General features: G+C 38.9%; 1 protein-coding gene across 3 annotated transcripts; it reads right to left on the bottom strand.

The window, feature by feature from the left end:
- Positions 1-10395: 10395 nt before the first annotated feature.
- Positions 10396-19271, bottom strand: TAC3 (tachykinin precursor 3). 3 transcript variants are annotated; one of them, XM_074269932.1, is made up of 7 exons: positions 19136-19271; positions 18367-18485; positions 15285-15393; positions 14990-15019; positions 14419-14472; positions 13906-13980; positions 10396-10723 (listed from the first exon to the last, which is right to left on the bottom strand). In XM_074269932.1, exons 2-6 carry the CDS (start codon positions 18478-18480, stop codon positions 13907-13909), a joined length of 381 nt encoding a protein of 126 aa, XP_074126033.1. In that variant the 5' UTR covers positions 18481-18485; positions 19136-19271; the 3' UTR covers positions 10396-10723; position 13906. The 3 variants fall into 3 exon arrangements, with proteins under 3 accessions (XP_074126033.1, XP_074126034.1, XP_074126035.1); XM_074269933.1 differs by having other exon boundaries at positions 10396-10720; positions 19136-19259; XM_074269934.1 differs by having other exon boundaries at positions 15285-15390; positions 19136-19257.
- Between the last annotated feature and the right edge of the window lie 1569 nt (positions 19272-20840).

Here is a 20840-nt window from a genome sequence, read left to right as displayed (position 1 = left end):
AAGAGGTGATCATGCCCTCCTGATTTCTCAGGAAAGGAGATAAAAACACTGAAAAGGAAGTGATCACGCCCCCTCCTGACTTCTCAGGAAGGGAAGTGAAAGCACTAAAAAGGAGATGATCATGCCCTCCCTGACATCTCAAGAAGGGAGATGAAAAGCACCAAAGGGAAGTAGGGAATGCTAGCGGGTTTCTGGGCTGAAGGGTCTTATTAGAAACAGGTATACACAAACCCATCAGCATGGGAGGTATTACACAAGCACATAGCAATAACTCATAGGTTATTAGTGGTGACTTTCCCCACAGCCAGTGCAGGCTCAATGTGGTGTAACAAACATGAATTATACATGCAAGTAGTGATATAACAAACAATATAAATGAACATGGACTTGTAAAAGATTTCCAGAAGTCCTAGAAGGAGGATATGTAAACAACAGTCATATATATGCCTTCTTCAGCAGCCAAGAGATAGTCCAAAACCAATCTATTGCCCGTTGCTTCACATATCAGGGAATCCAATGATCCCTGGAAGTTTGTGAAGTCCTGCAACAGTCTTTTTATGTGTTAGGGAATCCAGTGATTCCTGCAGATTTTGAAATCCTGCAACAGTCTTATCATTTCTCAGAAAATCCAATAATTCCTGAGGGTTTTCAAGTCCTACAACAATCTTTTCATGTCTCAGAGAATCCAATGATTCCTGAAGGTTTTCAAGTCCAACAACAATCTTTTCATGTCTCAGGGATTCCAATGATTTCTGAGGATTTTAAAGTCCAACAACGTCCATGAGTCCAACGCCATAACTGCCAGGCTCTTTCAGTGGTGGGCACAGTCAGTGACGGATGTTTCTTGGGTCTTCTCCTTCGTTTCAAAGGTCTGCTCCATCTCTCTCCAATGGACAAGGCAAATATGGCTTGTTGGCACCCATCTGATTCCTTCTCCATCTGAAGAGATACAAACAAACCCTCTCCCCCAAGAAGTTAATCTATCTGGTCCCTTCCATTCACCACTTTCTGGGTCTCTCCACATCACCTGGCAATTATCTAAAGATAGTGGAGCTGCTCGCACTGGGCACTGACCTTCCAGTGAGTTATAAAAAATCTTGTTAAAGTGTACCATAGACACTGAAGTAGTATCAATATTAACTGATACAACATCCAGATTCTTAGAGAAATTAAACCAGTTACAGGAAGAAATGGACAACAAAACTATACTAGTGGAGGATCTCAACTTCTACCTCTCAGAATTAGATAAATCTAACCACAAAATAAATAAGAAAAAAAATTAGAGAGGTTAGTAGAATCTTAAAAAACTTAAAAGTTACAGACCTTTGGAGAAAACTGAATAGGATCAGAAAGGAATATACCTTAGAAAACTTAAAAGTTACAGACATTTGGAGAAAAATGAATAGGATTAGAAAGGAATATACCTTTTTCTCAACAGTACATGGCATCTACCTAAAAATTGACCATGTATTAGGGCATAAAAACCTCACAATAAAATGCAGAAAGGCAGAAATAGTAAATAAATTCTTTTCAGATCACAATGCAATAAAAATTACATTCAATAAAAAACTAGGAAAAGAGATTAAAAAGCAATCAAAAATTAAATAATTTAATTCTAAAGAATGAGTGGGTCAAACAACAAATTACAGAAACAATCAATATCATCCAAGAGAATGACAATAATGAGAGAACACACCAAAACTTATGGGATGCAGCCAAAGCAGTTCTTAGGGGAATTTTTATATCTCTGAATAAAATGAAGGGGAGATCAATGAATTGGGCATGCAATTTTAACAAATTTAAACCCCCCAATTAAATATCAAATTAGAAATTCTGAAAATCAAAGGAGAAATTAATAAAATTGAAAGTAAGAAAATTATTGAACTAATTAATAAAGCTGAGTTGGTTTTATGGGGACGGAACTCCAACAAAATAGATAAGTCTTTGGTTAATTTGATTAGAAAAAGGAAAAAAAAAAACCAACAAATTACCAGCATCAAAAATGAAAAGAGTGAATTTACCAGTAACAAAAAAGAAATTAAAGTAATAATTAGGAGCTATTTTGCCTAACTGTATGCCAAGAAATCTGACAATCTAATTGAAATGAATGAATATTTAAAGCTATATAAATTGCTCAGATTAACAGAAAAGGAAATAAATTACTTAAATAACCACATTTTAGGGAAAAAAATTGAACAAGTTATCAATGAGCTCTCTAAGAAAAGACTTGAAAGCATTGAACTGGCATCCACTACAGGAGTGCCTATCCTGATGAAATCAGTTATTCCTCAAGTCCATTCCTCCCCACCATTAATGTCTGAGGTCTGAGTCATTTGTGGGATATATGGGGTGTTCAAGGAAGATTAACCTTTGTTATAAGGATTTGCCAAGCCCATATATATATACAGGTCTCAGATCCATTGGTGAGTTAGGAAAACATTTTCCCCAAACATGTGAATGCTTCCCCCCGGCAGAATGGGAGAAAGAGAACAATTTGTTCCAAGGTCCATGAAGCTGGCTGAAGCAGATTCTGTGGGGCACTTAACATTTGATCAGGACTTTAAAATGCCAAGGTCATCCACTGTATCTGCCACTGGACTTCAATGACGTAGGATAAGAGACAATTTTATGCAATTCTGCCTCACTTAAATTTAATTTACAAGCAAGTCAAGATATCACCTCATGAAATCATTGGTCCTCTTAGGAAAAAGGAAGGACAAACATGAACTTCATTTATGCCCCTCCCAACTTTTCATATTATCCCTTCTTCATTATTTTTTTTTTTTTGCTTCTTTTCTCCCACTTTTATTCATTCATTCCATTAATTCTGAATTTAATAAACAAATAAATCCCTCTCAAATGGCAAGCATTTCCATATACAAAAACCCCACAATATTTTACACAAAATAAGGAATCTTTTAGATACTCTTCTCCTACCCCTTATACCTTTCCCTTCTTTCCTTATCTCCTCCTCCCCAAATTCTACTTTTCAGTTATTTTTCCCTGTCCTGCCCCATCTGTATGTCCACACACACACACCTGGGAAAGAAGGAGGAAATGGAGAAGATATAAAATAATTCTGTCTCTGACCTTGCTGCTTGCTGTGGATGTGCTCTCCTAATGTCCTCTTACAAGAGAAGTCCTGAGACTTTTCTGTCTCCTACTTCATTCTCTGCCCCATGTGCCCACCGAAGGACCATATCTTAGCTAAATCTTGTATCTCCCCCAGTGCCAAGAAGGCTAAAAAACCTGCAAACATTTTTTTTATTGTTCAATTTGAAGTCCACAGCTAACTGCAGAGTTATTGTGCCTGGAACAATACCTGGCACAATTCAATGCACATAGGATATTTTTTAAAAATACTTTTAAAATGAAGAAATAAATTCCAATTTGTTTCTCCAAGGAGGGAAAACATTGAGAATTAAGCCCAGAAGCTACTAATTTCTGAGATCACATCTGACTTGGTTTCCTCAACTATTAAACGTTTTAGAAAGGAAGAGGGTGACTGAGAATATAGCAATATTAGAGGAGATGATGGGAACTTTGTCCCAGGGCCCAAATTTTTATTTTATTTTATTTTTTTATTAATTTTTATAATTATAACATTTTCTTTGACAGTACATATTCATAGGTAATTTTTTTTACAACATTATCTGATGTACTCCCTTCTGTTCCAAATTTTTCCCCTCCTTCCCTCCACCCCCCCCCCCAGATGGCAGGCATTCCCATACATATTAAATATTTTATAGTAGATCCTAGGTACAATATATATGTTCAGAACCGAATTTTGTTGTTGTTGTTGTTGCAAAGGAAGAATTGTATTCGGAAGCTAAAAATAATCTGGGAAGAAAAGCAAAACAAAACAAAACAGTGCTCACAGTTTATACTCATTTCCCAGTGTTCCTTTTCTGGATGTAGTTGATTCTGTCCATAATGATCAATTGGAATTGGATTAGCTCTTCTCTATGTTGAAGATATCCACTTCCATCAGAATACATCCTCATATAGTATTGTTGTTGAAGTGTATAATGATCTCCTAGTTCTGCTCGTTTCACTCAGCATCAGTTGATGTAAGTCTCTCCAAGACTCTCTGTATTCCTCCTGTTGGTCATTTCTTACAAAACAATAATATTCCATAACATTTATATACCATAATTTACCCAACCATTCTCCAATTGATGGACATCCATTCATCTTCCAGTTTCTAGCCACTACAAAAAGGGCTGCCACAAACATTTTGGCACATACAGGTCCCTTTCCCTTCTTTAGTATTTCCTTGGGATATAAGCCCAGGAGTAGCACTGCTGGATCAAAGGGTATGCACATTTTGATTGGGCAGAATTCCAGATTGCTCTCCAGAATGGTTGGATTCTTTCACAACCCCACCAACAATGTATTAGTGTCCCAGTTTTCCCACATCCCCTCCAACATTCATCATCATTATTTGTTCCTGTCATCTTAGCCAATCTGACAGGTGTGTAGTGGTATCTCAGAGTTGTCTTAATTTGCATTTCTCTGATCAATAGTGATTTGGAACACTCTTTCATATGAGTGGAAAGAGTTTTAATTTCATCATCTGAAAATTGTCTGTTCATATCCTTTGACCATTTATCAATTGGAGAATGGCTTGATTTCTTATAAATTAAAGTCAATTCTCTGTATATTTTGGAGATGAGGCCTTTATCAAAACCTTTAACTGTAAAAATGTTTTCCCACTTTGTTACTTCCCTTCTAATCTTGTTTGCATTAGTTTTGTTTGTGCAAAACCTTTTTAATTTGGTGTAATCAAAATGTTCTATTTTATGATCAATAATGATCTCTAGTTCTCCCTTGGACACAAACTCCTTCCTCCTCCACAATCTGAGAGGTAAACTATCCTATGTTCCTCCAATTTATTTATGATTTTGTTCTTTATGCCTAAATCTTGGACCCATTTTGATCTTATCTTAGTATGTGGTGTTAAATGTGGGTCCATGCCTAATTTCTGCCATACTAATTTCCAGTTTTCCCAGAAGTTTTTGTCAAATAATGAATTCTTATCCCAAAAGTTGGGATGTTTGGGTTTGTCAAACACTAGATTGCTATTTTTATTCACTATCTTGCCCAAGGCCCAAATTTAGAGGCAGGAAATGACAATATCTATAGTACTTCAGCAGAATAGAAAGAGCATCTAATAAGTATTGGTTAAAATAAGAAACTATTCAATGGGTTGTAGAATAAGGTTCTTCTTCCCTTATCCTCATCTCCTACCCTAACTCTGAAGTTGTTTAAATCTAAATTCTGGCACCAGTCCCTAACAGGATAGTTGTATTCTGTCTCCTCCCCCATCTCTTCTACCCTTACTGATAGCCACTTTACATTCAAACATTAGGTTTACTTTATAGTGGTTACCCTAACTGGGGAAAAAAAATCCTAGTTATGGCTTGGACTGCAAATCTGATCCTATTTCTCAGATTAAAAAACAAACAAACAACTGAATGAATATTGAATTGGATTGCCTTCATTGGTTCTGGAATTCCCAGCATTGCAATTTTTATTAGGCCCACCAGAGAGCAATCTTTCAGCATTTATGTCATTCCCCTAATGCCCAAAGGTCTATTTTTCTTGGAAATTTTATGGCCCAAGAAATGTTCTCTTAACTGAACAAAAACAACACAGCTCCCTCATTTTCCCATCTCATGAAGAAAAGTTTAAAGAGGTGATTAGTGCTAAAGAAAGCATCAGGTAAAGGATATTACCTGACAGAAAAATAACCAAAACCAGTGATTTTGAGGAGAGCTGTTTTTACTAATTTCACTGAGTCATTGCTAAGCTATTGAGGTACCATCAGTGGAGATTATTTATCCTATTTCAAGGATAAAATTGATCCAAAGATGGAATTAGATTGCCACATTCTATGTGTGTGGGAACCATGTCACTAAACACAATGTTCTACGTGTAATAAATGGTTAATAAATGCTTACTGATTTAAAATGAAATTATAGGGAGTGAGATTTTGGAAGGAAGAACTTCTTGACAATGAGAACTGTCTGCAAACAGAATAGACTACCTCAGGAATAATAAGATCCCTGATAGATGCTTAAAAGAAGTACATGTTCAGGGAAGATTAGCATTTCTTGCGTGAGATTTTGTTGAGCCCTTTTCAGGTTTATTCATCCACCATTAGGATCTATCTACCTGTCACTCAACTCTAACCTGTGGTACCAAGAAGCTGTAGCACAGGCAGCTGCCACATCATCACAAAACCATCTTGGCAGATGGGTTGAACCTGAATGAGGGTATCCGATGGGCCTCAAGCCCACAGTGAGTTTAAGGGGATCCTTTTTTTCATTGGGACTCATTAGAGTGAAGAACAAACAACAACTATTCAGAGTTGGATGACCACTTGCCAACATCTAAAGAGAGTTTACCTGGATCAGGTGACCTCTAACACTCCTTCTGGCTCGATAATTTTATTACATGACTGTTTAGGGGTAAGACATATATGACTTTTAGAAGACTGAGGCAGAAAGAACACTTACTAGGGCTACCAGTCTAGATCCAATACAATAATCATAGTTAATTCTTTGTACCAGGCACTTTTTTTTAAGTTTCAGATGATTCTCACAACCCTGGAAGGTAGATGCTATTATCCCATTTTACAGGGGAGGACACAGAGGCTAAGCATGTAATGTCATACAGCTAGTATGAGGTTAGATTTGAACTCAGATCTATTTGGGCCCTGAGAGAAAAATAACAGCCTGAAGTCTGAAGAATGACACATTTTTGGAAACAGTTTAAATGAGAATTTATTTTGCTTTACTCTTCATATTTATTACAAAAGCTTTTTGGGGTCTTCTTTGATGTGTTGAGAAAGCTGGCAGGAGAGAAACTAAATGCTTAATAACAGAAAAAATTAATTTAAAAACAACTCCCTCAAAGAAGGCAAGAAGGACATATTTACAGATGAACCCCAGATGACTGTGAATTTTCTTACCTTAGATAGGTTCTAAACCACATCTAGTAGGATCCAGTTGGTGCCCTAATGTAAGATCCAATGAAATTTTGTGCATATTATTATACTCTGCTCTAGTAGAATGTCAGTGAGATAGTTTCTTTTTTTTTTTTTTTTTTTTTTGGTCTTGTATGCATAGTCCACCATAGACCTAACAAATACATACTTAACTGAATTGAATATTGATCTCTCAGTCAAAGTTACCATGAATCCTTCTTTTTCTAGAACTTTCCTGATTTAACTGAAGAATAAAACAATTATATTTTTCCTTAAATTGACTGAATTGGGATAGGGTTCAAAAAAGACAATCAAGGGCAAAGATAACTAGACAGCAAAGAAGACGTAAAACTTAGACGGTCAAGTTTTATAAAGGTATAGACTTATTGGTTCATTTAACCCCTATTTAGAATCTTTCTTTTTTCCTTCTTTTTTTTTAAAACAGAACTTTATTATTGCTTTTCAATTAAAGAGAACATATACTTTTGGGGGGGGGGAATCAAGGAGATTCATAGAGGGGATAGTTTCACTATTCAGATAAGAAGTAAAGTAGAGAGGACTAGAACAAACTAAGTCCCTCCCAGTCTGCCCCTGTGGGTGACAGGGAGTTTAAGGCTCATCGAGCTCCAAGCACACTTTTTAAAAAAGTGCTTTATGATTCTTCTTGTTGTTATTGATCACCCTCCATTCTTGACCTATGACATCTTCTTAATTTGAACATGGATTGCATTTAAGTGAGGCAGAAGTGTGCAAAGTCATCAACCCCACTCTCTCCTTCAGAATCATCAGAATCCAGTGGCAAGACATAGATCAGAAAAACTAGCCCTGCATTATGGATCTAAGACTTTGGTCCAACAGCCAAAAATCCATAAGAGAAAGCCATTTTCTCACTTAAAAAATGTTTCTCTTCCATTTGTGGCTACTGCTTTTGCCTCACCTTATTGAGGACGGTATTGGGCACTTGGTTTAAGAGAAGCTTCCACCCCAAGTAGCAGGCCTTAGGTTTAGTAGATAGCACTAAAAATACTGCAGTTTGTTATTTAGGTAGGAAATTCCCCTCAGGATTATTGGACTGTGATTTATGACACATTGAATTAATAACATACACCGTTTTTTCTGCCTCAGTCCCCTGCCCCTAAATGAAAGCTCAGTTCACATAATGGAAACTGTTAGACTAGAGCTGTAGGGAATAGTAACAGAGTACATCCTTTAGAATTCTAACATGTTTTTATTTCTTTTTATTTCAATAGTATTTTATTTTTCCAATCATGTGTAAAAATAGTTTTCAACATTTATTTTATAAGATTTTCAGTTATAGTTTTTTTCACTCTTCCTCCCTTACCTCCCAAGACAGCAAACATTCTGATAAAGTTATACATATACAATCATTTTAAACATATTTCCACATTAGTCATGTTGTGAAAGAAAAATTAGAACAAAAGGGAAAAACCATGAGAAAATAAAAAGCAAATCAAACAAAAAGGTCTTCATTATGCATTCAATTTCCATAGTTTTCTCTCTGAATTCTTAGAGAATATTGGAATTCTAACATTTTTTTTAAACTGCTGAGTTAACCCCTACTTCACCCAGGTTTTTAGATTAAGATAGAGAAGGGGATTCTGAGGTAGGGTCAATCTACTTTCCCCTTTTCCAACATCACTGTGATATTAGAGTACTTGATTCAGCAGCACCAAAAAATGAGCCTCACTGCATAGATATTTCTTTTCTTGGTCTTAACATGTGCCTCCTTAAAATAAGAGTTAGAGAAAGGGAATCAGAGTTTCAAAGCTGTTTTAACCCCTCCATATCTATGTTCACTCCCTCCTAGAAGCTCAGATAAGGTATTCACAATTTCCACGTCTTTGTCTGATGTAGGCCTCTCAAAGTCTTTGAGCTTCAGGTACTTTACTCCAAACTCATACTTTAGTGAGTACTGAGGAGAGCTCTTTGTGAGTTGCCATGGTGGTGGGCAGGGAATAGAAAGTTGTATAAATTATTATTATTTTGTTGTTGTTGTTGTTGCAAAGGAAGAATTATATTCGGAAGGTAAAAATAATCTGGGATGAAAAACAAAAAAACAAAACAAAACAAAACAAAAAATGCTCACAGTTTACACTCATTTCCCAGTGTTCCTTTTTTGGGTGTAGCTGATTCTGTCCATCATTGATCAATTGGAATTGGATTAGCTCTTCTCTATGTTGAAGATATCCACTTCCATCAGAATACATCCTCATATAGTATTGTTGTTGAAGTGTATAATGATCTCCTAGTTCTGCTCGTTTCACTCAGCATCAGTTGATGTAAGTCTCTCCAAGCCTCTCTGTATTCCTCCTGTTGGTCATTTCTTACAGAACAATAATATTCCATAGGCTTTATAAACCACAATTTACCCAACCATTCTCCAATTGATGGACATCCATTCATCTTCCAATTTCTAGCCACTACAAAAAGGGCTGCCACAAACATTTTGGCACATACAGGTCCCTTTCCCTTCTTTAGTATTTCCTTGGGATGTAAGCCCAGTAGTAGCACTGTTGGGTCAAAGGGTATGCACATTTTGATAACTTTTTGGACATAATTCCAGATTGCTCTCCAGAATGGTTGGATTCTTTCACAACTCCACCAACAATGCATCAGTGTCCCAGTTTTCCCACAGCCCCTCCAACATTCATCATTATTTGTTCCTGTCATCTTAGCCAATCTGACAGGTGTGTAGTGGTATCTCTGAGTTGTCTTAATTTGCATTTCTCTGATCAATAGTGATTTGGAACACTCTTTCATATGAGTGGAAATAGTTTTAATTTCATCATCTGAAAATTGTCTGTTCATATCCTTTGACCATTTATCAATTGGAGAATGGCTTGATTTCTTATAAATCAAAGTCAATTCCCTGTATATTTTGGAGATGAGGCCTTTATCAGAACCTTTAACTGTAAAAATGTTTTCCCAATTTGTTACTTCCCTTCTAATCTTGTTTGCCTTAGTTTTGTTTGTGCAAAACCTTTTTAATTTGGTGTAATCAAAATGTTCTATTTTGTGATCAATAATGGTCTCTAGTTCTTCTTTGGTCACAAATTCCTTCCTCCTCCACAAGTCTGAGAGGTAAACTATCCTATGTTCCTCTAATTTATTTATGATTTCGTTCTTTATGTCTAAATCTTGGACCCATTTTGATCTTATCTTAGTATGTGGTGTTAAGTGTGGGTCCATGCCTAATTTCTGCCATACTAATTTCCAGTTTTCCCAGCAGTTTTTGTCAAATAATGAATTCTTATCCCAAAAGTTGGGATCTTTGGGTGAAAGTTGTATAAATTAAATTAAATGGTCCCTATTCTTTCTCTACATGTTCAGAGCTGAACCAGTAGTCAATGAAAAAGCAAACCAAACCAACACCACTCCAGATCATGTGTAAAAATCCTTTTATTGATGATGAGTTTAGAGATTATATTTTTAATGTGTCACTGAAAAAAATTGCTTGGTATCTGTAATCAGTGCCCATGGGATTGATGTTACTCTCTAAGTGGTTGTATGGTGGTAGGGGGTGGATCAAAGGAGGAGAATGATATAGCAATGGGTGAGGAAATAGAATTGTGGGTATTTTTCCTAGGGGTTGAGAGGAGGCAAGCAAAATTGAGAGGTGGACAATATGGGAGACTGACCAAAAAAAAAAATACATCTTCTTTGTTACGAAACTCTTGGTTTCCATTTCAACAGCCAGTTTGGAGAAATCTACTGGGAAAAGAAGGAGAGAAAGCCAAAGTCTTAATGCTTTTCTTTTTTTCTGTGGGCTGTAAAGAAAAGGGTTAATAAGAAGTTAGATTTTCCCTGTCGACACAATTCCTTTACCTTCCCAGCCATCATATTTAACTGGTGATTTTATTCCTTATAGCCACACATATCCATATTTGTGTGTATATATAGTAATGTTATTTCCACCAATAACATGTAAAAATAAATTTAAACATTCTTTTTCTTTAAAGTTTTGAATTGTCATTTTTATCCTTCCCTCCCTCCCCTAATCTCTCTCTGAGATGGTAAGCAATCTGACAAAAGTTACACTTGTGTACCCAAGATGGACTATGCTGCCTCTCCATCCGCTAGTTGTCCATACACCAATGGGGTCCTATCACACCTCCTCTACCTAGCACACTTGTGTAAATGTTTCTGGATCTTGTACACAATCAGTTCTGATTGTTTCCTCCTGGGAGCCTTTAGTAATAAAGAAGAATCTTGAATGATGACAGTCTTAAATAAAGGAAATAAGGGGGCAACTGTCCCTTAGATCAGCTGTTTTTAAAGTATGGGCCAGGTTCTGTAAGGTCCAAACTATTTTCATAAATATGTTTTAATTTTTAATAAAATAAATGTGGATAGATATGCCAAATAAACCAAAAGCTATTCCTACTCATTTACAATAATTTATTTTAATTTGGGTTTGTTTTTTTTGTTGTTGTTTTTGTTTTTGTTTTTGAGAGGCATTTGGAGGTAAGTGATCTGCCTAGGTTCACACAGCTAGAAAGTGTTAAGTGTCTGAGGCCAGATTTGAAGTCAGGTCCTTCTGACTCCAGCCACAGAGCTCTATTCATTGGGCCATTTAGTTGCCCCCAATGAAATGATTTTTAAAGTATTAAGTGGGTCTTGAGAATAAAAAAATTTGAGAACCACTGCCCCGACTCCTCCCCCTCCATTAAAAGAAAACTTCATTTCAAATCATCTCCTTCAAGTGGCACTTTCATCTTCTCCCTGAACCCCTTCCCCAAACCTCCTGACTTATTTTGCATGACATTTCACAGGTGGTGAAGGATCCATTCACCCAATGATAACATGATGACGGTGATGAGGGGAGACATAATTATGTTCCTAGATCTTCTGAAAAGAGACTGGATTCACCAGCACCGATTAAAAGTAGGCTTCTACAATGCTCTTATTTCTGCCATTTGTATAAAATACTATGGCAAAATTGCACTGTAATTATCTTTATGGGCTGGTGCATTACACTGGGGGAAAGTATGTCATCCTGATATAGCTGCCTGTATAATTACCCAGCCATCGGCAGGACTGAAATAACCATCTAATGAGAGCCAAATGATACGGTAAGTACCATGTAATCAACGAGTTATGGTTATTAAGGTTCTTTGTGCCCTCTCACCCAGCACCCAAGGGGGACCCAGACCCAGGCTCCCCTCACTATTAGGAAGCACTGAGCCCAGGGTTTGTTAGGCTGGCACCCCAAGGTCTATAAGCATGGGTAACAAGGGCTAGGAAGCCAGGGTTGGGGTTCTCTTAGAGGTAATTTGTAGAGTTCCAAATTTTCCTCTTCCTCCCAATCTCCTCCTACACTTTCTGAGCTGTAACAATTCCTTCCCACCTCACTGAACAAAGAAGCCCCATAACTGCCCAAAGCCTCTTTCCCAGAAGGCCGGGGTTTGAAGAGCAGCTCTCCAGGAGCCTCCCCAACTAGTGTGACTCAGTACCAGTCCAAAGGTCCTGGCTCCTAGACCCCTCCTCTACAGCTTAGTCTAGTTCCAAATTTTACAGGTTGGAGGGATCATTCCACTTAGATGGATGCTCAGCTCCACTCAGACTAGCGGACCTGACTTGTTTCCATTCTCCCAGATTGCACTACTTATTCTAAGTATGTCTCCTGAATAAAATGGCCTTGCTTTAAGTAATATCTTGTGTGCTACATGTTTTCTTGGATTATTGGTATTCTGAATAGTCCTAAACTTGTACCATGACACTAACTTTTTCTGAGATCTAATGAAATAAAAGGACCAGATGAGTCACTCTTGTGTGGGGAAAGATGGTGTTGGGGTGAGAAGCTCCCTGTTTTGACTAGACATATCCCCTAAGGGACTATCACACCCAGCTCACCAAGTGAGAAATCTGTCATCTAAGGAGTCCGGGATGGACATCTTAGTCAGGCTGGCATCAGCCTCACAGTCAGCCCATGGGATCATCATGGGTGCTTCCACCTCCTCCCCCAAGCCTCGTAGGCAGTGGAACTAGGATATCCTTTTCAGCTGGGGCCCATTAGATTTAATGGCACTTTCTGTTCCTTACAAATTTATTCTTTGTTATAGAATAGTTAATATGATCACCTTGTCTGAATTTTAAGATACAAAAATTACTTTTACCAAGACTTTGAAAAAAAAAGGAATTTTTTTTTGTCAGATCGTGTCCTAATTTTGGAATATGAAAATGTAGTCTCTGTAGAGCCTCAGTGTGGGGACTGAAGTAGCTGACCTCTCATTGCCCCTTTTCAGATCTAGCTTTCTATGATACTTATAGGATATAAGAGAAAAATTTAGTTCCAGGGGCTAATGAATTGCAAATGCTTTCTATAAATTTGAGACAGTGCCTGTAATTTACATAACTATTTTATTTTATTTTATTTTACATGGATAATAAGCTCCTTGTTCTCTGACACCTGAGGTATTCTGATTTTAAAGAGGGAAAACTGAGTAAGTTTCGATGATAGAGAAATTTCTTTATATACCACCCAATCCCAGGCATTTAGGCTCCCTCATTTATATTCCAGATTGAAGCTGAGCTCTGCCACAAACCACTTAGTCCAAGTCTACTTATTTCCTTTTTTTTGTACCGGGTACAGACCAACCAGGATGTAGTGAATGAGCCAGAATGGTATGTCCAAGATTCACAATGCTCTATGAATAGACTCTGTGGGTGTTTATATGTGTTCATCTATTCTGAATATTGTGTGTTTAGGAATATTATCTTTTCTTGCATCATCTTTATAGGTATCAATTGCTCACATAATTATATTTTTTAATCAAAATAGGCCTTTTGAGAAACATCGGGAAGAGGAAGGAGGTGAACAATTGACATATGGCTATGTTGTGATTCATTTGTCATACTCATCCCAGCCTTCCCGCCTCTCCTTCTGGTCTTACCTCATTCTGAATTGGTGGAATACTTGGGGTCACCAAAACCAGGGAAGTTTTCTTGCTTCATCTCCATAGATGGTTCTGAGGAAGAAATAAACAAGGAACTTAGGAAAGGACTTCTGGGGGTCTGGTCATGACGTACTCATGTCATTACTCCATTCTTATCAGAAGGATGGGCAATCCTTGGGGACTAATTGAGAGATTAGGATTGGAAAATAAAAATGTAAAAAAAAATTAGGGACTCTTTTTAGAGAGAAAAGAAAGCAGAGATGGGACTAGATCTGCACTTTTTGTAACTACTGCAATGATTCATGTGCTTTTTCCCTTTATTCTACAGACCTTCATATGGGCCAGGGTCAAAGTTGATTGAGAGAAGGAATGGAGAGTAAAAGAGGGACCACAACATCCCTCACTTAGGAAGATAGTCTTTTCCTCTGGTTTTTAATTTAAGGCACTTGAATTTTGCTCTATCCTATTTGACACTTTAGTCCATAAGCCCTTATTCCATCTCACACTTACCTGACTGTATATTCCTTTTCCCCATAAGCCCCACAAAGAAATCATGCATGTCACCTGTAGAAAGAAAAATAGAAACACCAAGTGGTAATGAAAAAGAAGAGGCATAAATCCTAGCACTTACCTCTTCTTGGTAGTTGAGGTCAGCTGAGATTGTTTCCATCTTATCTATTGGTATCTTCATTTTTCCTCCATTATTTCAAAATGGTATGGGCTCCAGTCTTAGTGTGCTACAGATATCTACCTCCCTTCCTTTACCCCTTTTAATTACCTTCTGAAATCTCCTCCTTCATACTATTCTCATAATTTTCCACTCCTTGCCCACTTGGCTTAGGAGCTTTTACAGATGCCCTTTGCCTACTGAGGAATATTTAAAAGCAGGTGAATAATCTTCCATAGGACCAGCTATACGCCTCAAATTCAGGAGGCAACTGACCGAGGAAGAGCTACTGGATCAACTGGTTTATTCCAGCTGAGATGGGTCTTGCCAAATAACTTATCAGGGGACATCGAACAGGTTGTCAGCAGGAAGGGAGTGAGGGGAGGGTAGAGAGCAATGAAAAGGACTACTTACGTTTCTGGAAATCCATTGACTCCTTAGGATCTATGAAACAGAGAAAATGCATGTAAGGGAAAAACATGGAGGGAATCCTGGGGAAATAATACTAAGAGATACTGGCAACTGGAACAAACCAACATCCCCTCAGCCAGTTCCCCCACTGGAGCTGCCTTTTGGCAGCTCACCTTCATTGGTCATGGCTTAGATGGACCCATCCCCTGGAGTGATTTTCCAATGGTATCCTCCCCCACCCAAGATCTTGCATCTCATGCCATCTGTCTAAGGCTGCACCAGGGGACTGAGGTCTTACCCACGCTAGTCTTGCTCAGCAGCTTTAGCAACCCATCCAGAGAGAGAGACCGGCTGTTGTATAACCTCCGGAGCAGGGATGGAGGAAGCTGGTAGAGATCTAAGACCTTCTGGTGGAGATAGATGCAGAAAACCAGGATGATGTAGAAGCCTTCCAAGATCCCATCTAGCCAAGGAAGGTTATGACCCTATCTCTGGGCTCGCTTTCTCCATTTGCACAACTCCATTTGAACCCAACACATTCAGGCTCAGCTCTTTTTGCCAGGGACTATTTGACCCATCCTAAGACAATCTCATTTATTTCTGGATTTCCTATGATTTGCATTCTTCCTTACCCTGATTTAAAATGCTGAATATTATTATTGGGAAAAGAACATCAAAAAGAACTTAAAGAACCAGAGTGAGGATTGAGACCATATAGTCTTTTCCAACAACTGTCTATGATGAGATGTCTGTAAATGGGCATACAGAAGGGAGGATGGAGAAGTCAGACTGATGGTAGGGTAGCAATGATGCCTTCCCTGACACAATAGGAGCTGCACTGAAGCTCAGGGGAGTTTGAGGATATGATGGTAGGGAGATAAAAAATAGGAATGCTGGACATGGATTCAGGAGGGACCTGAATTTGAGTCTGCCTTAGATAGTTATTGGCACAGTGACTGGGCAAGTCATTTAGCCTCTCTCAGCATCAGTTTCCTTATCTGTCAAAATGGAGGTAATAATACTATCTAGTCCACAGGGCTATTGTGAGAATCAAATCAGACAGCATATTTAAGCAAGCCTTAAAGTGCTATATAAATGCTAGTTATTAGTATTATTATTACGAAAGGACTTTCAAATTTCAAGTTTCAATCCACATATTGAATGAGAAGTGCTTGGGGTTTCCTTCACTCTAGTGAACATTAGTAGCGACTGCCCATGGATTTTAGATGACTTGAGTAGGGAAAGGTAATAAATTTGGAAGCCCCAGTCTCTTTCCTCCTTCCTCCCCTCTCCATTCAGAGTAAAGGTGGAAAGAGCCTTGAATTTAGAGCCAGAAGATCTGTTTGAATCCCAGATTGCTACCTGTCTAACTCTGGGCAAGTGATTTATCCTTGGCTTCAATTATTTCATCTCTCTCTCTCTTTAACATAACAGCCTTTTATTGTTCCAAATACATGCAAAGATAGTTTTCAACATTTACCTTTGCAAATTCTTGTCTTCCAAATTTTTCTCCCTCCCTCACACTCTCTCTCCTTTCCTAGACAGTAAGCAATCCTATATAGGTTAAATATGTGCTATTTCATTTTTTAATTGAGAAGGTAAGATTAAAGTCCCAAAGGGCACAGGCAATAATCTGATCTCATCCACATTACTCTCCCCACTGAGGTGGGCAGGTCACTAACTGGGAGAAAATGGGGTTTTTACTGTTGAGTATAAATGAAAGTAAAATATTGGAATATACCTATTTTTCAGTGATTTCCCTCTACCCTCCAAAACATAAGAGAAACCTATAGATACACCCACTTCCTTTTACTATCTTCCCCATCCTTGTGCCCTTACCTTTTTGGCTTTCTCTACCTCTGTATCTTTCTCTCTCCATGTATCTTTATCTCAGATTCTTTCTTTTTCATTCCATTCCCACTTCATCTATTCTAGTTTTATTTGTCAAGGGTGTTACTGAACTTAAAGACCCCTTTCCTTATGGCCAACTCTTGGGACTGCCAACTGGGGGCTCCTAATTGTTTTCATGATGGGTTTTTTTCTAATTTCTTTTTTTGGTACCTTCAGGAGCTGTAGGATGGGGAACACATGGAACTCCCTCAGCAGCTAGCTGCAGCTGCTGATGTCTGACAGAAAGACAATCATCAAAATAGAAGAGAATTACTCCTTCATCTCACTAGCCCCTCAATTTAAAGCCCCATCATTTTCTAGAGCACACATACACATACTCACACTTACATATACACACACAAAAGATACTGATTAGATATACACAGGTCCACCCAATACCCTATGGGAGCAAGAGTGGAGTGGAAAGCTTTGACCTGCTCTGCAGTCCAAGAAAGGGAAACTGAGGAACAGAGAGCTGTCCTAAGTCACACAGCGAGAGGGAAGAGGCAGAAATCCTGACCGTGTCACTCTAAAGCTCTGACTCTGAACTCATACATTGGGGAAAGGTAAGCCCAGTCTCCTGTCCCCACTGCCACAGCCTGCTCTGGCGACTCAGACAATTTGGCACGTGGAATTGTCAATCTCTTTTTACGTCTAACTCATAACTCCTGGAGAGGCCACTTTTCTCAAATTGCTCAAATCGTCTTCCCACCCTCTGTAATGAGATGCTAAGCAAACTTGGGGTAGAGAAACAGCTAGATTTCTCTCACACACACAGAATTTGTAATAAGTCCCACCTGTAATCATCTTAAAAGCATTTGTGTCGATGTAATTGCTGTCTTTTGAAAACTCTGAAAAGATTCATTCTCTCTCCCTTCCCAATTAGTTCCCACCCTCTTCCCAAGAGGAACTTTGGAAATCACAGCCTAGTCTGTTGTTTTTCTATGCTGGGGCAACCTGATCTAAGAAATCCTGAATTGAAGGGCTGGGGAGGGATCACTGGGAGAAAAGGAGAAGGGGCTAAGCTCCTAAGGGAGGGAAGGCATTAGAGTTGGGGGAGAAGAAGGAAGAAAGAGAGCAAAAAAAAAGTCTTGATATTTCAATAATGATATGATTATGTGACAATTGTGCATAAAGTAACATGCAAATGGTCATTGATTTTGGGGGGGAAACAAGGGTTCTGGTGTCTTATCAGGGCTCTGATCATCTGACCAGGGACTGAGCTATGGGAAAGAACTAGTAGAAAGTGTCCTGTGAACTCTAAGTCATCTCCCCCCTCATAAAGCACTATCCAATCAATATTAATCAATCAACAAGTATATATATATATATATATATATATATATATATATATATATATATATATATATATATATATATATATGTCTAATTCAACATACACACATTGTTTCCCTTCCTGCCACTGGAACTTAAGGGATGTGATGATTCAGGGAAAATCTGGCTCTGAGGAGGAAAAGGGGGTGTCTTACCTTGCTGTGGCTCCCACCAAATGCCCCTTCTTCCTGTGATTCCTCACAGACAGCTTGGCAGCTCCTTCCCACACTGAGGACCAGAAGAGCCATGAGCAGCAGCGCACTTCTCATGGTGCCTAGGAGGGCAGAGGTGGTAAGCCTTGGGCATGGAGCGAAGAAGAGAAGAGCCCTTCCATGACCCTCAGCCAGAGCATGCCCCAAGCTCCCGTATGACAGACACTAATCACAGGTGTAACATTGACATGTGCCCAGGAGTATGTGTGAGCCTAAGACTCCATGGTAGGGAGGAGGAGAGAAGGAAGATAGCCTCAACTTTCCCATCCACTGTGGAGTATTATCCTCCACCTCCCCCAAATCTGAGTCTGACTGGGACAAACCTTTAGGTTGAAAGCAAATCCCTTCTCCCTAGGAAGAGAAGGCAGCTATAAATAAATAAATAAAGCTTAGTCCCATGGAAGGATGCTAAAAAAAACTAATGATTTCCCAACAGAGAAACTTTCCAGGTGGAGAAAATGGAAGATGAACCTTTAGTCTCCCGACATTAGCTTCTAAAAGAATCTCCCCCAACAGACACAGATACACACACTTGCCCTTTTTCTCAGTCTCCTTCCTAGTATCAACTTCCATCTCCCCAAGTCCTTTCCCCTTGATTCTGGACCCCAGCAGTAAACCTGTCCCCTAGTCTCAGTGCCCACCTCTCACACACATATATTCATATATCCTGTTTTTTCTGACCTAATTTACCTCCTTTTCCAATTATACCTACCTGGAGTTGACTCCTAATAAGATATAGAGATCTAGGATCTGTGGGTTTTGGGGTCTGGCTTCCCAGTTTCCACAAGGATGCTTTAGTAGCTGCTGCTAAAGAGAGAGGGGATCTTGGATCTGGCAGAGACACAGTCTCTGCTCCCTGATAAGGGCTTTGGGAGGGTCTGGGGGGGGTGGAGGGCTGAGAGGAGGGGCTGAGAGCCACCAATCCTGGGGTAGATAGAAGAAGAGGGAGATTGGGGGGGGCTGAGGGAAAGGAAGGGGGAGGAGGAAAATGTTGCAATCAGAACCCTGAGAACACAGAAAAATGTACCAGACACACAGCACAGTGCTAATGCCACCTTCCCAATAGTGCCTGAAGAATGCACTTAGAAAATAAATATTTATTTATTTTTTTATTATAGCTTTTTATTTACAAGTTATATGCATGGATAATTTTCCAGCATAGACAACTGCAAAACCTTTTGCTCCAACTTTTTCCCTCTTTCCCCCCACCCCTTCCCCAGATGGGGAATATGTGTTAAATAGGTTAAAGTATAATTTAGTATTTATTTATTTGTAATTTGATGTAGAATATACTCATGACATGTTAATAGGTAAAAATGCAATCAATCTCTTCATCTTTGCTCTTATCTCCACAGGAGATAATTCCCCAGGCTCTTCTCAAGCACTCCCTTCTCACCCTTTATCCATCAGCTAGGCTGGTCAGTGTGAAAAACACTCCCATTTGGGTTCCCCTAAAGCATCTCTGTGAAATAAAAGCCTATTTTGGCCCCTTCTACAGATAGCCTGAAACTGGGACACATCTGAAGATGATGTTACTCTTAGGACTCTGGGACTGATCCTATCCTTTGCTATACTCCCACTGCTTCTAAGCTGGGATCCAGGATCTCATCTGAATTGATAAGAGATAAGGAAGGATGATAAGGAGAGCTTCCAGGACCAGATAAAGGGGGGTTAAACGGGTTTTCTTCCCTCCCTCTCCAAAATAGTTCCCCATGCAAATGCTTAATAAGCCTGCCATCTCCGTCTTGCATGTCAATATGAATCAATGCTTCTGGTCTGAATTTCCTCGCCTATAAAATGAGGGAACTAGTCTAGAGAATTCTCATGTCCCTTCTAGCTCTAAATGTGTGATCTTGTGATTAATCCATCCCTTATCCTGCTTCCAAATCCAGAAATCCCTTCCCTGTTGTCCCATCTCATTACTCAAAGTAGGAGTGATGTCCTGGGCTTCCTGTTTCTTACTCCGCTCCTTGGGTATTCCTGACTATAGAAAAGTTCTTGCTGTAGTCTAACCTTTATCCCTCCTGCTGCAGTCTCACTAAAGATAGAGAATGAAAGAATATGCCTTCTGTCCCTACCACTCCCGCTATGCTTCAGGATAGAGAGAGAGAGAGAGAGAGACAGAGAGAGAGAGAGAGAGAGAGAGAGAGAGAGAGAGAGAGAGAGAGAGAGAGAGAGAGAGAGAGAGAGAGAGAGAGAGAGAGACAGGAAACAAAGGGAAAGAAAGAGAGAGAGATGCAGAGATAGACAGAATAGAGAAGAGATAAGGATATAGGAAATAATAGATATTACTAACTACCAAATTTTTCTCCCTCCCTCACACTCTCTCTCCTTTCCTAGACAGTAAGCAATCCTATATAGGTTAAATATGTGCTATTTCATTTTTTAATTGAGAAGGTAAGATTAAAGTCCCAAAG

The sequence above is a fragment of the Sminthopsis crassicaudata genome, chromosome 5 (genome assembly GCF_048593235.1).
Source record: "Sminthopsis crassicaudata isolate SCR6 chromosome 5, ASM4859323v1, whole genome shotgun sequence".
Classification (NCBI taxonomy): domain Eukaryota; kingdom Metazoa; phylum Chordata; class Mammalia; order Dasyuromorphia; family Dasyuridae; genus Sminthopsis; species Sminthopsis crassicaudata.
This window is presented reverse-complemented; position numbering and strand designations above follow the sequence as displayed.